This window comes from Rattus norvegicus, chromosome 10 (assembly GCF_021556685.1).
Source record: "Rattus norvegicus strain SHRSP/BbbUtx chromosome 10, alternate assembly SHRSP_T2T, whole genome shotgun sequence".
Lineage (NCBI taxonomy): Eukaryota > Metazoa > Chordata > Mammalia > Rodentia > Muridae > Rattus > Rattus norvegicus.
The window spans coordinates 6,924,150-6,939,074 of NC_141543.1; the positions used below are offsets into that span (position 1 = coordinate 6,924,150).

Genomic DNA, 14,925 nt, shown 5'->3' on the forward strand with positions numbered 1-14,925 from the left:
TTGCCTCGAGAATTGATAGATTTCCAATTTAGAGCAAGGGGAGATAAGGAGAGAACTGGAAAATGGATATATATAAAATCCTTAAAAATAAAAAAGGACTCATCAGCCTCTTCAGTAAGCCAATACCCTACGATGAATCTCCATGTATGTGTGTACCCAATAACAACACACAAGCATTGCTTCCTGTTTTATGTACTTTCACACACACATACAATGCTTCAGCCATAGCATATTAGACTGCAATGTCCCACTTCCTGGACCCCTCCCAAGGAGCCCCCTTCTATTTTTACTGGTTTTCTTCTTCTTAACCTAGATTTTGAATATGACAGAAATGCAATACTTAACTTGCTAGGTGTTTTATTTTGCTTAAGATGATGATCTCCAGTTTTATGCACTTCCATATAAATGACAAAATTACATTCTTCTCTTTAGCTAAATAAAGCTCTACTGTGTATATTTATGATGCTTATTTAATTAATTAATTCCTTCCAACTCTTAGTGGTGATTAGTTATCAAATACAGCGTCTTCTCTCAGTGGCTAAAGATCAGTATGCAGGTGACTTTCTCTACAGAGAACTACCATGATACATACTGCTGGGTTCCCCTCACGAACATTTCAGACAAACTTGACTACTGTAACAGAACCACAATGCATAGAGAGATGCATAACCATTTCACTAATTTCTATCTCTGTTATATTTTTATATATAATTTATATACGTTTATCTCTATCACTGTCTGAAAATACAATCTCTTAAAAGCACAACCTAAAGACATATTCTAAGTTATTTTAGACATTTGCAAACACTGTAGGGTTAGTAAGACACAATCTGTATGTGAGTGTTGCTATATAAAAGTCCTATGGCATCGTGATACTGCAGGTGCCCTCAGCAGTTACAGAGTATTTGCTGCTCTTGCAGAGGAATCAGGTTCAGTCCCCAGCACCCACATCCTTGGGCATTGCACACACATGGTGCAAGAAAAATACTCACGTAAAATAAATCTTTATTTAAGCCTTCCATGGACATAAAAATCAAATTTAGTTATGATGTGTTGATCCAAAACCTCTCTGACTTAATGATAGAGAGATGTTTAAGCAAGGAAAGGATGAAAACAACCCAAGTGTCTCAAGTTCAAGTCCAACAGACTTAAGTCAGACATCTGGGCAGCAAGTTGGAAAGGATGGATAACAGGTAGAGAGGCACCCTGGGCTCTTGCTCCATGCTTAGCCAAGTAGACTTAGGAAAGTTATTTAATATCTCTGTGTCTTATTCTCCTTGCTTGACAAGAGAGCAATACTCCACACCTTTGCAGAGAAATAAGGGAATGAGTTTAGTCTCCTGTCTGACACACAGTAGGAGCCTCCCAAAGCTTTGGTACTGTGATAACTCATCATCATTATTTCCTACCCATGCCCAACAGGGGAACCTGATAAACACTGGTCTACAAAGAATCAAGTCATATCCCAGCCTTATCACCCAACATTCATCTGGTGCTAAAACCACCCCACAGCCCAGCTGAGCCCTTAAACCACCACAGCAAACACAACAAACCCCATGGTGACCTGGCCCTAAAATCAGGTGAGCCAAGAGATCAATTCCCCCTTGGTCTCCTTTATGTCTTGAGAATTTCTACTTCTGGTTTCTCTACCCGAGACATGTTTTTGTCTCCCTGCCCTACTTAGCCAGGCCTCAGAGTTAATGCTCAGGCACCACCAACTTGGACAAACCACACTAGACAACCAGACCAGAACAACCCTTACCATGCACTCTTGTGTGCCTTACTGCACCCGATTATTAATATTGGCTTATTTTGTATTATGTTTAACGTCAATCATCAGCTTGGCACAAACACCAACATCAGCTGTTGTACACCAGGAACATATTAAATCTAGAATCACCTAGGAAAAGAGTCTCATAGAAGGATTATATACACTGGGCTGGCCTGTGGATTTCTACGGGAGATTGGTCTTAAGTTCATTGATGTGGGAAAACCAAACTCACAGTGGGTGATACCATTCCCTAGGCAGGGTTTTTCGAGTCAAGAAATTGACCTGAGGATAACAAGCAAGCAAATAAATAAGCATGCGTGCATGAACTCCTCTCTGCTCCTGCTCTGTGATGTAACTGAGTTCCTGACTTAGCTTCACCACAGTGGTGGGCTACAGCCTGAAACTGTGAGCTATAATAACTCTTTCTTCCCTAAGCTGCTTTTTGATAGGATGCTTTATCATAGCAACAGAAACAAAATTAAAACATCTGGTTAGCATCTTCTGTTTGAGTGAGAACTCCAGGAGTGATCATCCCTGAACCCTCAACATTGAGTCTGGAGTCTAGGGTTAATGGGCTTTTGGTGTGACACCTCTCTGTATCCGTAGACTGCACATCCATGCATCCAACCAACCACAGGCAACTTGGAAAGAGTCACAACTATGCTAAACATGAATAAACTGTCTCTTGTCAAACTATTCCCCCAGTGAGCCACAGCTAATGTTCACATAGCATGTGCCTTGTGTTAGACATCGCAAGTCTCCAATGATAGTTCAAAACTGCAACAAGACTCCCCAGGTTCTATGTGAAGACCACACCATTTCCAGTTAACATTTTGGCTCCGTGGCAGGAAATAAAAGCCAGGGCTTTGCCCATGCTTGGCAAGCGTGTGATCTATTCCCAGCCCACTGTGTTACTTTCTGCAACATACTTGAGAATTTGCATATTAAGGCAGTGTTGGGGAAGGGGAGCTGGAGACAATCCTTCATGAATACCGAAGGATGACTGCATATAGTGTGAAAGACTACATGCTAAGAGAAATGCCAATGCTCTGGCTTTGGCTGTTGGGATGAGACTGGGGTGTGCAAGGGGAAAAAACGATGCTTAATCTCCTTGTCAACTTTATGTCACAGGCCACTGAGGACAAAGATGAACTGCAGATGAACAGGTCAGTGTGTGCAAAGGTCCATCTGCTCGGGCACCAGCCTGGGACACCTGCTGACACCTGCCATGTGAGGACTAAATCTAGACTTCCTAGGGTAACGTTTCTGGTGCTGACCAAGGGTTTACACAGGAGCTGGAGAGTTTCTTCTTTCGTTTTTATTATAAAGGCAATGTAAGTTCAAGGAAGGAAAATCAGACAGAGCAGAGGTGGATAAACAGAAAACGTAAAAGGTGATGCTGACCTCCTGTCTTAACTCCCAGAGATTTCATTTCTTTCCAACACATTTCATGCAGCCCTGTGAAAATACTATTGATATTTTTAGACAAGTGGAACCATGCTATCGATTTTTGCTCTACAATTTCTTCAGTATATATTAGATATTGGTCCCTGTCCACATTCAGACTTTAATAGCTCTCTGGGAGTCTGCTTACTCGGGGTGCATGAAAAATTTTCAAGCACTCTCTTGTGATTGGACCATTAGGAATGTTCAAGAAATAACCACAGTTCACATAATGAGAGGATCAACGGACTTCTTCGTACACTAGCTCCCTAAGAACAGAAGACAAGGATTTTGCCTGCTTTGCTCCCTGAGACCCTAGCACTTGGTACAGCACCTGACACATTGTATGCTCAATTAACATTCACTGGGAGAAGGAATACTGCATGCATATTTATGCATCTCCATGGCTATTGTGTGTGCGTGTGTGCACTCACCCATATATGTTCATGTATATGCACTGAGTGCACACACATGTGGAGACCCGAGGTCAACTTTGAGTGTCAATTCTCAGTCACTGTCCACATTGGTTGTTTTTTCTAATTACATTCATTTATTTACAAAAGTCGTGAGCCACAGCACAAAGGTGGAAAGCCCGAGAACTACTTTCAGGAGTCAATTCTCTCCTTCCAGCATGTTAATTCCTGAGATCAAACTCAGGTCAGCAGGCTTAGATGACAAACTCTACCAGCTGAGCCACCATGACGACTACTTTGTGTTAGAGACAGGCTCTCTCACTGGCCTGGACAGCAAGCCCCAGGGACTGTCACCGACTCCCAGCAGCAGAACTACAGCCTCCAGTGCGACCTCTCACCTGGATTCTAGGGATCACACAGGTACCCCTGCTTTCACAGTAAGCACTTCCTCAGCTGAGCTCTACCCCACCACTGTACATGTGCTTGAATTTTCAATAAGTCTTGACCTTCTAAAATAATTGCTCCCTCACATGGCCCTATCTACAGCTTTGTTTGTTTTTCTGTTTGTTTGTTTGTTTGTTTTGATAAGCCGGGAGCTTCATCTTCAAAGTTCAGTGTGATCAAAATAAGAAAAGCTTGTGCATCTCTTTCCCATTAATGCTATGACAAAGCACCCCAAACCGAGGATTTTAAAAATAACACAAATGCAATGGCTTCCCGGTCTAGGCACCAGAAAGGCACAATGGGTTGGTGATGGTGGCTGGGTTACTTCTTGACATTCCAAGGGAGAACCAAGGTGTTCCTCTGCTACTCAAGGCTGTTTTCCTGGTCCCTTCTACTTCACTCTGGCCTTAGTTTTCCCTTCACAGTCTCCTTGGAAGCTAACTCCCCTGCCTTCCCTTTACCCCTAAGCACATCTTTATAAAATATTGGGCACACCTGGATAATCCAATATCACTTCTCCATCAAAAGAGTTTAGCTTAATCACATCTATGAAGTCTCCCTTGCCATGAAAAATAATAGGTTCTGGGAGTTCAGTGTGGGCATCTTTGGGGTTGCATTGCTCTACCTGCCACAGCCTGGGGGGACTCTGGTATAAAGATCAGCACTGTGACCCACACACCCACCTCTGAATGTGTGCTGGGTGCCTATGTACTGCACCCTGAACTAAGCCTAAGAAACGCGCCATCCCAGCCTGTCCCCTTGCCTGATTATATAACCTGCTTGCTGAACTCAGGCATTATCTCCTGGCTCTCAGGAATGCTGCATGGAAGCCACCTGCAGGCATCTTTGTCCACTTCAGGAAGATTCAGGAATTGTTATATGCCGTTCTCATTGTGACTAAGCGTAAGGAAAACGCTGGAGAAAGCCAAGGAGGGAGGAAAAACAGATCTGCTCTCAGACAGCTGACATGGAGAATGGCGGACAAGAAGGCAACGTAATGAGGGTTGTGCAGATTCAAATAAATGTGGTGACCTTTTTACCCCACTAATCATCCACTCCAGAAATAAATGTGGTGTCCTTTTTACCTCACTAATCATCACTCCAGAAATGCACCGTGAGGGCTTGGTGAACTTTTGTATAAATGCAGCTAGTGAAATGCTGTAGAATGCTGGTGGGGAGGAGTGGGAGTCAACTAAATGTTCTCAAGGAAGTAACTACACAAGCATATGCCTCTACATTACAGAAAACCCAGCCACATAAAGGCCTTTAAAAGACGATTACATCAGAGATTTGAGAAGTATTAGTGACAGACTCAGGATCTACCACTAAGGTCCCCATCTCTAGCTCAAGCTGGCCTTGAATTTACTCCAGCATGTGGGGATAGCATGTCCCACCTGGTAAGCCAAAACTTGGGTTTCGAATCTTGGTTGTTTATTATTTCATAAAGAGGGGTGTGTGTGTGTGTGTGTGTGTGTGTGTGTGTGTGTGTGTGTGTGTGCGAGGGTGCAACGACACGGTGCATGGGGGCACTAAAAAGTATAGATTTCACGTTGTTAACCATGGCTGCTCCTGAGTTTTTATTTTGCCTTCATTTGTTATGGGCTGACAATGAAGGGGAATAGGGGATTCTGAGAGAGAATGTCTCCTAGATTGCTTACCTGGGTTTTTGTTTTTTTGTTTTTGTTTGTTTGTTTGTTTGTTTGTTTGTTTTTAAGTAGTTACAAACGTGACCCAAGATGTCCCTCTAGTGGAAGGTGGAACGAGGCTGTAACTGGCACCTGAGTGCGGCTTTGTAAAATATCTTATTGTATTCCAGCCCTTTGCAAATAAGAAACTGAAACTCATAAGGTATTATGCTTATTCAAAATTTTCAAGGTGAGGGAGGGAATACCTGTAAAAGTAGAGACTAAACCTGCACGCTAAAAAAACAGTGTCAATTCTGGATGCACTTGGAATACTGACAGCTAACATTTTGAACTGTCGGTATAAGAGGATCACGTGGATTAGATTTCTCAGTTTGTATTTTGTTAGTTTATGTCTAGGTCCAGAGAACTAAGGGATGGGGAACCCCGACACCCTAACGCTTTTGGTACCTCTCGGCTGAGTTCAACTAGATCCGCCCTCTGGCTCGGACACATTCGGGCCACACTTGTCCCCCCTCGGCTCTTCTTCGGCTACAATCGGCAGGCTGTCCTCTTGAACTTGGCTCCCTTCGGCCACATCCGGCCTACTCTCAGAGTTGGCGTTTGCAGCCACCTCTGTTCCAAGCTCCTCCCACCTTCGCTTCCCTGCTCTGCGTTCGGCCAGCGCTCGGCTCGACTCGGCTCTTTCCGTCAACGCGCGGCCGCGGTCCCGGAAGGGCGCCCATGGAGCGGGGTCTGCCGGGCGAACGCCAGAGTATGGCGCCTCTGTTGGAGTACGAGAGGCAGCAGGTGCTGGAACTGCTCGACAGCGACGGGCTGGTGGTGTGCGCCCGCGGGCTCGGCGCCGACCGGTTACTCTACCTTTTCCTGCGGCTTCACTGCCACCCTGCCTGCCTGGTGCTGGTGCTCAACACGCAGCCTGCCGAGGAGGTGCGACCGAGGGATGGGTGGACCGGAGGGTTTGGGGGACATCGGAGCCGAGATTGGTGCGGCAGGAACGTGAAGCTATACGGTTGCAGGGACCCCGAAACCTGCAGGTCTCAAACAGGGCAACAAAAGGAATGAATTAAGATCCCTAGGGGGAGATGCGAGACACCTACACAGTTCCAGGTCGCTGCGGAGGAGGGAAGGGAACCCCAGGGAAGTCCAAGTGACTGCCACGACATGGGAGGGCATTGAGTGAAGGTGCTTGAAGGAGATCCTGGACTCTGACACTGCGGGATGACTCTGCCAAGTATGGAACACATCCCAAAGAAGTCTTGGGTTCCTCAGTTGACATGGGAGAGCGTTGAATAGAGGTCCTTGAGGGAAATACGGAGCCAAGACACAGTTCGAAGACACTGGGAAAAAGGGTCCCACACACTCCCTAACACTAAATAAGAGAGGGACGACTAGGCTACACATTGAGGTAGAGGAGTGGAATGGATTGCACTACAAAGGAGAGAAGGTATCGGAATCTGTGTAGGAATAGCGTCTGGATTTGAAGTTGGATATTAAGTGTGTTTGGGGGACAGAGTGTGGCCCCTAAAAGGGCAATGGTGGGGATGACAGGGTCTCTGAGAGTGATTAGAAAGTGGAAAGGGGGGGGGGGTTTGGGGATTTAGCTCAGTGGTAGAGCGCTTGCCTAGGAAGCGCAAGGCCCTGGGTTCGGTCCCCAGCTCCGGAAAAAAAAGAACAACAACAACAAAAAAGAAATTGAAAAGGGAGATCTTGAGGTTGCACAAAAGAAGAGGGACTAGGGAAATAAGGGGGTGGGGGAAGACTGGAAGTTAAAGCTAGGGGAGCGATTAATCTGGGTTAAGGTGAACTGGTGATCCTGAGGACAATGGAATGAGTCCTGCTTTGATGGGGACATTGAGAAATGGGGACTTAGCCTAGCATGATAAATCCGACGATCCCCTAGGTATATTGGCCAGGAAGAAAATGTCAGCTGAGAACAGTCACCTTTAAAGGCTGAGGCCCTGTTGGTTGCCCCTAGGAATCTCCAGTGCTTGGCAAGGGACTTCATGCAATGTAAGATGCCCGGAAAAGTGGCGTTGGACTGAGAGACTAACGGGCCATTGCGTCTATGGACATTCTGAGGTCGCTCCAGGAAGCATCAATTCTGATGCATTGTCTGCAGAGAGGAATCCCTTGTCTCACCCGGCTTCGGCCGGAAGTGGTTTCTAGGTAGTAGAAAACTTTTAAGGCTGGAGAGATGGCTCAGTGGTTAAGAGCACTGACTGCTCTTCCAGAGGTCCTGAGTTCAATTCCCAGCAACCACATGGTGGCTCACAACCATCTGTAATGGGATCCAGTGCCCTCTTCTGGTGTATCTGAAGATAGCTACAGTGTACTCATATATAATAAATGAATAAATCTTTATAAAAAAAAAAAAGAAAACTTCTAACCCAAGATTTTAAAAGGTTCTGTGGCTTGGTGTTGAAATGGAAATAATGACGGAAGCACAGTTATTTCTTAAATAAACTCCAAAGCACAACTTAAGCTTACCAAACTTAATTAAAGTGACCCGATTGGCTGATGGGTTGTATATTCTCTGTGATGCTCGGGAGCTCTGAGAACCGAGACCTCATTTTAAATCCCTGCAGCCTGTTTTAAAAGTGCCCTGCCCTGTACCAAGCAGCTTACTAATGAGTTTAATTTGATTCAGGAGTACTTTATCAATCAGTTGAAGACAGAAGGAGTCAAACACCTTAAAGTAAAAAATGTTAAATATCTCAATTAGACATTGACCTCTTGATATAACCCAGAGACTAGTAAACACAGCTGTTTGGGCCTAATGCCACTATTAACACGGCTCACTGTTTGACGGTTGGCTGGTTTTTATAAGTAAGAGACCTCCAAAATGAGGAAGAAAAGTACAGAACTAGACAGTCGTTTAGTATATCCTGAGTATTGTGCACAGTGCACATAATTGTACATATTGTATGCTGTGTGACCACTGGCACAGTGGCACATTTGTTTTAGGTATTTCTAATTTTTATTTTTTATGTTTAGAGACGTTTTGCCTGCGCACATGACTGCACCACATGTGTCTGGTACCTAAGAGGTCAGAAGAGGTTAGACTCCTGGATAGTTGTCCTGGGAATCAAGCCTGGGTCCTCTGAGAGAATAAATGATTGTAGCCACTGAACCCCCTTTCTGGCCACAGTATTTGTATTTGCATACAAACCCAGAAAGGGCCGTGCTCTGACAGAGGTGTACCCTGGAACATGGTACACCTTCTGCTCTGTTTTAACCTTGTGGCTCACTGCAGGTTGAAGCATCATGATACAGTGTGTGATTGGATGTAAGCTGTGGCCCATTGTTTTCCAGCCTGACTTCCGGTAATGTTGTAGTTGACAGACATTTGCCTTTTGGGTATAGCCAGACTTGATGTGTTTATCAATACTTTTCTAATAAATTTAAGTAAATTTGCTTTCCTTCCTTTTCCCATGATTTAAATTAAACTGAATAGTTACTCAATACTTCAGAGGGGAAAGGTAGGAGATAATTTCAGCCAGGGGTAGTGTAGAAACAACTGACTTTCACTATCATTTGTCCCTTCAGAAATCTCTGACTGGCCTGGAGCTAATATAAGAGCCCTGCCAGGCTGCCATTAAACTGCCCCGTGCCTCTCTACCCAGAGCACGCAGAGCACTACATTGCACTTGCCTGTGTATGTCTGGCTCGCCCATAAGCTTCGTTCCAGGAAGCACTTGTTCATCCCAGACTCAATAACCAGGATATGTGACTCACCCATATTTAACGGCTCCCGTTGAGTTGCGTGTCCAGTGCTCAGTGTCCGGTGCTTAGCAATGAGTGTTCAGATGGCAGGAAACAGATTCATACACACACTTCCCATTGTGTGCACCTAATTGGCTGAATCAGGTTTTGTCATTCATGTCAAGCATTTTTTATTGTCTTAGACAGTGTCTTGAGCATCATCACAGCCAGCTAACACTCCACTCAAACAAGATCCTTTTTGAAGGAAGGTCCAAATGAAGATCTCCTGAACTTCATTTTTCTCATTTTTTTTTTTTATTGAAAATAGATTTCTTCTCTCATATAATATATCCCAACCACAATTTCTCCTCCTTCCATTCCTCCTAGTGGCTCCCCCAGATCCACTCCTTCTCTGTTTCTTCTTCAGGAAAAAGAAAGACAACAAACAGTACAAAATAAGACACACTGAGACAAGGCAGAAACCCTCTCCTATCAAGGCTGGACAAGACAGCCGGGTAGGAGGAAAAGAGTCTCCAGGGCAGGCAAAGGAATCAGAGACACCCCCACTCCCACTGTTAGGAGTCCCATAAAAATGCCAAGCTAAGATCTATAACACATATGTAGAAGGCCTGTATGTATATTAAGCACCCATGGAGACCTCATGCTTGCTGTTTCAGTGTCTGTGAGCCCACATAAGCCATGTTCTCCTGGTGTCCTCCATCTCCTCTGACTGCTACAGTCTTTCTTCACCCTCTTCCATGGGGTTTCCCAATCTCCAAGGGGAAACCTCCAATTTAGACTCTTTCTCCTCGTGTCTGTCTGTGGGTCTCTCTCGTCACTTCCGTCTGCTGCCTGAAGAAGCCTTTCTGATAACAACCGGACAAGGCACTATTCTCTGCATATAGCACCATGTCATTAGGAATCATTTCATTGATCTTTTTTTTTTTTAAGACAATCATACTTGGTTCTTACCCCTAAGTCTCTGGGTTATCTAGTCTCTGGTTTCTGGCCATCCAATCAATGTAGGGCAAGGGCTCACCTTCATGGGGTGGGCCTCAGCTTAAGTCAGACATTGATCACTCCCACAAGTTCTGCACCACCATTGCCCCAGAACATCTTGCAGGCAGGGAGATTGAAGGTGGAGGACGTTATGGCTGGCTTGGTGTCTGAGATTCTCTCAGTAGCCTGCAGAGTACCTTCTTGGGCTAGAGAGACTAGAATGTAGAGGTGGAGGATCCAAGCCCACACCAGCCTGACCTCTCTACACTCAATGAGCTGTGTGGAAGTTGTCCTCAGCCAGGGAACCCTGCCTACAGCTGACAGTTCTCAGAGGGTGGCCTTCTAACATCAGTCTGGGTTTTTAGAGATCTCCACCAGATGTTCTCAGCAACTTAACCAAGGCAACCTTGCCTGGCTTCAAAGTAAGGCCAGTTCAGACCAGTGTTCTCTATTTCTAGAAGTCACTAGGAGCACCCTCATAGATTGCAGAAAGTTTCCATAGCACCAGGTTTCCACACCATCCCCCAGTTCCAGCTTCTCTCCCTGCATTCTCTCCCTCCATCCCCCACCCATCCCACTCCTATTCCCCTTCTGCCCCCAGTCACAGAATCTATTCTATTTCCCCTTCCCAAGGAGATCTATGCTTCACTCTGTATTCTTCCTTGCCTCTGTCTGTGAATTACAGCTTGCTTGTTTACTTAACAGTTAATATCCACTCGTAAGTGAATACAGACCATGTTTGTCTTTCTGGATCTGACTTACTTCAGCCAGGATGATTTTTTTTTCCTAGTTGGATCCATTTGCCTGTAAATGTACCACATTTTCTTTCAGTTAAGATAGTTCCCAGTTTCTGTCTATTCTGAATAAAGTCTCAGTGAACACAGTTGAAAAGTCTCCTTGTGAGTGGTAGCTAGAGCTGGGTCTTGAGGTAGATCAGTTCCAGCTTTCTGAGGAACCGTCATATTGATTTCTACAGTAACTTTACAAGTTTGCACTCCCACCAACAGTGCAGGAGTCTTCCACCTAATTCACACTCTCGCTAGCGTGAGCTGTCACTTCTATTTTTGATCTTAACCACTATGATAGAATGGAGATCTCAGAGTTGTTTGATTCGCATTTCCCTAGTGGCTAAAGATGTTGAACACGAACATGCTTTAAATGCTTCTCAGCCATTTGAGATTCCTCTATTGAGAATTCTCTGTTTAGATCTGTACCCTATTTTTTTTTTCTTTTCTTTTTTTCGGAGCTGGGGACCGAACCCAGGGTCTTGCGCTTGCTAGGCAAGCGCTCTACCACTGAGCTAAATCCCCAACCCCCCCCTATTTTTTTTAATGGATTGTTTTGTTTAGTATCTGGTTTCTTGACTTCTTTATGTATTTTGGATATTAGATCTCTATCAAGTCTGGGGTAGGTAAAAATCTTCCCATTGCATAGGTTGTCTCTCTGTCCTATTGACTGTTTTTCTGAAATTGACAAAGTTGAGTCCATCCTGGGTCACATGCTATCCCGTCTCACAAGGAACTCCTACAGCACTAATACCACCCCACACTCACCCTGCTCAGATGCTGTTCTTACAAGGACCCCATGGAGGCTTCAGCAGGAAGCATGTGGTTTAGAATTTCTTTCTGTGTCTACCCTGTTTCTGGGTGACCTCAGTCGGGTTGCTTCACCTTCCCCGTTTTTTAATCTTAAAATAATACCTCCATGAAATGAAAATGCAGAATTCTCTGAGCATGCCTGCAGGGGCAAGCCAGCCTCTGGGGACATTCCATAACCAAATCATAATGTCAGATGGGCCAGGGTGACCCAGCCTCTGAAGGCCTATCTGAGCCTGTATCAAAGCCTGCACCTGGGGTTAGGGTTAGCACTCTCCTTTCTCCTGGATTCTGAAACAATGCAGCCCTTTTAGAGCATGTTGTCCTAATTTGAGACTCACCTGTAGTTTGAAAGTTCAGTTTTATTGTTTTCAATTTTATGTGATATTTCTGTTGTGTGTGGTATGCACGTGTATATGTGTGAGTGTTTGCACCTGTGCACACACATGGGTCAGAGGAAGATACTGGGTGTCCTGCTCTGTCACTCCCCATCTTATTCCCTGGGGACAGGGCTTTTCTCCCACTGAACTTGGAGGCAGGCTGGCAGCTAGCTACCAGCCTCTCCTACAGCTCTGGTTGCCATGCACAAGGTGGCCATGTTTCTGTCTCTGTCTCCTACAGATCTGGAGTTGCCAGCATGCACAGGGCAGCTGCGCTTGGCTTTCTGTAAGGGTGCTGAGGGTTTGAACTCAGGTCCTGTGTAAATGTTTCAACACAAGCTAACCAAGTGTGGCCGGCCTGTGGAGTCCTTCAGAAAGCCAAATGTTTTCTGACCAGAGAGTATGTCATGTGTTCTGGAGTGCTTGGAAGGTCTTTGTCCGTAAACTTGTAAATGAATTTTTACATTTTTGCTAGGTAGTTAGTGAGAGTAAAATTTAGTGCCAGCTACTTTGGTCCAGAATTTCAAACTAAAGTAAGGCCAGAGACCATCCTTGGCCTGGAGAGGGGGTTCTGGGGGAGGGGGTGTCTGGGAGGAAACAAACGACTGGAAGTCAAATCCTAGGCGCGCTCTCTCTCTCTCTCTCTCTCTCTCTCTCGCTCTGTGTTCTGTTCATCTTTGGATAGTTCATCTCTATCATAGGAGTCTTTTATTTTACATATCAATCCAATCATTTGCTCCAGGTTCCCTTTGATTATCCCTTGAACCAGCATCCCAGGACCCCAGCCCTTTGATTCTTTGGAGACAACAAGAACTTTTTTTTTTTAACATTGCAAAAGAATTCAGAGGTCTGCTGGCCTCTTAAGCACAGACAATAAGCTAGCTGGGTGAGATCCCACCCTGAAATTACCATTTCTATCACTCCTGGGCCTGTAGTAGATAATTCTGGTGCCTGGTGCCTTCGTGGCTTCTTCCCTGGCTTTGACCATTTATGTTCCCAGATGAAAAATGATATACACAGCCTTTGGATTTTTCAATAGCCTTAGGCAGCACAATAGCTGAGCAGCTGCCTCCCCTCCGTGTTAGAATCTACTTTCCTGTGTTCCACCTGGGCTGCTCTTAGCTCCAGTTGGCCCTTAGCCCATGGCAGCTCTCCTTCTCCCTCCTGCAGTTCTTCTTACATGATGGCGTCTTCTTTCTCCTCTCCTCTGGTGGTGCCTTCTCTCTAAGCCCTTAAAGCCTAACCCTACCAATTTCTCTTCTGCCCAGCTGTTGGCTATTGACATCTTTATTCACCAATTACAATTAACTAGGGGCAGCATCACTCTCTTCCTTGGGACAAACAGTTTGGGGGGCCCCAAATTAGCATTAGAATACAAGCAGATTAGGCCAACGCACTACAGGGCCTAACCTTTCTCTGTCCCTGGTCAACTCTGTCTGCTTTCATAAGCATAAACAAAAACTTTCAGCTGGGTGGGATCTCCTGTGATCCCTACTCCCTAAGTCTCATTATCTCCTTTGTTGAGGTGTTGTCTTTTATTGTTTACTGTAATGCTAAGTGCTGGCCTCCACGATTTGGGATCTGCACATAGTCTGAGGGACTCTGCCCTGAGTTAATTCTGATTGGTAACTAAAGATGCCAACAGCCAATAGCTAGAAGGGTTTCCTGGGTTAGAGACCATGAAAAAGGTGCCCAGAGGGCCAAGAGAATGTAACCCAGAGGGTTGCCCAATTGGGTTTATTGATGAGAAAATAGATTCTAACATCATGGAGGCTGGACAGCTGCCCAGCTATTGTGCTGCTCAAGGCATATTAAATATAAAGGCTGTGTGTGTGTGTTTCATCCAGGAACATAAATGGTTAAAGGTGGGAAGGAATCCCATGTCTGGGTTTTTAAATTTTTTTACATTTCTTCCTTAGTATCTTTCTGACAAGCTGGCTCACAGCACAGCTGCTTTTGTTCCTTTAGATTCATGAAGCTCCTCTTAATTCATATTGTAGTCTTATATTTTGCATAGTTCAGAAATTATATATTTTTGAACTCATGTTTTTAGAGTTTTTTCCCACAGCCTTAAGGGTTATCGTGAAGGTCCCAGCATTTACCATTTTGCTGAGACATTAGCCACACCTTTGCCCCCACCCCACTACTGTCTCTGATTATTATGTAGTCACAAATGTTAACAGGGAAAACATTCCTTGAAGAAGGAAAGTAAAAAATGTTCATTATTATACAAACAAGCCTTAGCCCACAGTGGCCATCGACACTCACCCACGCTTGCTGGCCTTGTCCCAGGGGCAGGAACCATGTCATTCCAAGGTCATGCTGGACCAGCAAAGTAATACACCGTACCATAAGTTATTGAATGGCAGAAAGGAACTGTATTGGCGTGTTATTTTCAGGACCCTGTGAGTGAGGCAGGCAGGTCCAAAAACCAATGCATGTGTGTGCGTGGACATGCCGATGTAAAGACTGAGAATCCTTATGGAATGATGAGTTTGACAGAAATGACATCCGTCCCCTGTTATAACTCAT

General features: G+C 45.0%; 1 protein-coding gene and 1 long non-coding RNA gene across 12 annotated transcripts in view; both read left to right on the forward strand.

Moving 5' to 3' along the window:
• Nucleotides 1-3,460: 3,460 nt before the first annotated feature.
• On the forward strand, nt 3,461-5,139 carry LOC148002731 (uncharacterized). The gene is made up of 2 exons (XR_015631397.1): nt 3,461-4,047; nt 4,886-5,139. It is a non-coding gene; the product is annotated as an uncharacterized LOC148002731 (long non-coding RNA).
• A 1,264-nt stretch (nt 5,140-6,403) lies between these two features.
• Ercc4l1 (excision repair cross-complementing rodent repair deficiency, complementation group 4-like 1) overlaps nt 6,404-14,925 on the forward strand; it is a 28,544-nt gene continuing 20,022 nt past the window's right edge. For all 11 annotated transcript variants that reach the window (XR_015630127.1, XR_015630126.1, NM_001447324.1 and 8 more), the window contains exon 1: nt 6,404-6,644. Coding sequence is in view for 2 of the 11 variants with exons in the window: in XM_087569260.1 (XP_087425386.1) it covers nt 6,438-6,644 (207 nt within the window). In the remaining 9 variants the exon portion in view is untranslated. The remainder of the gene's footprint in view (nt 6,645-14,925) is intronic.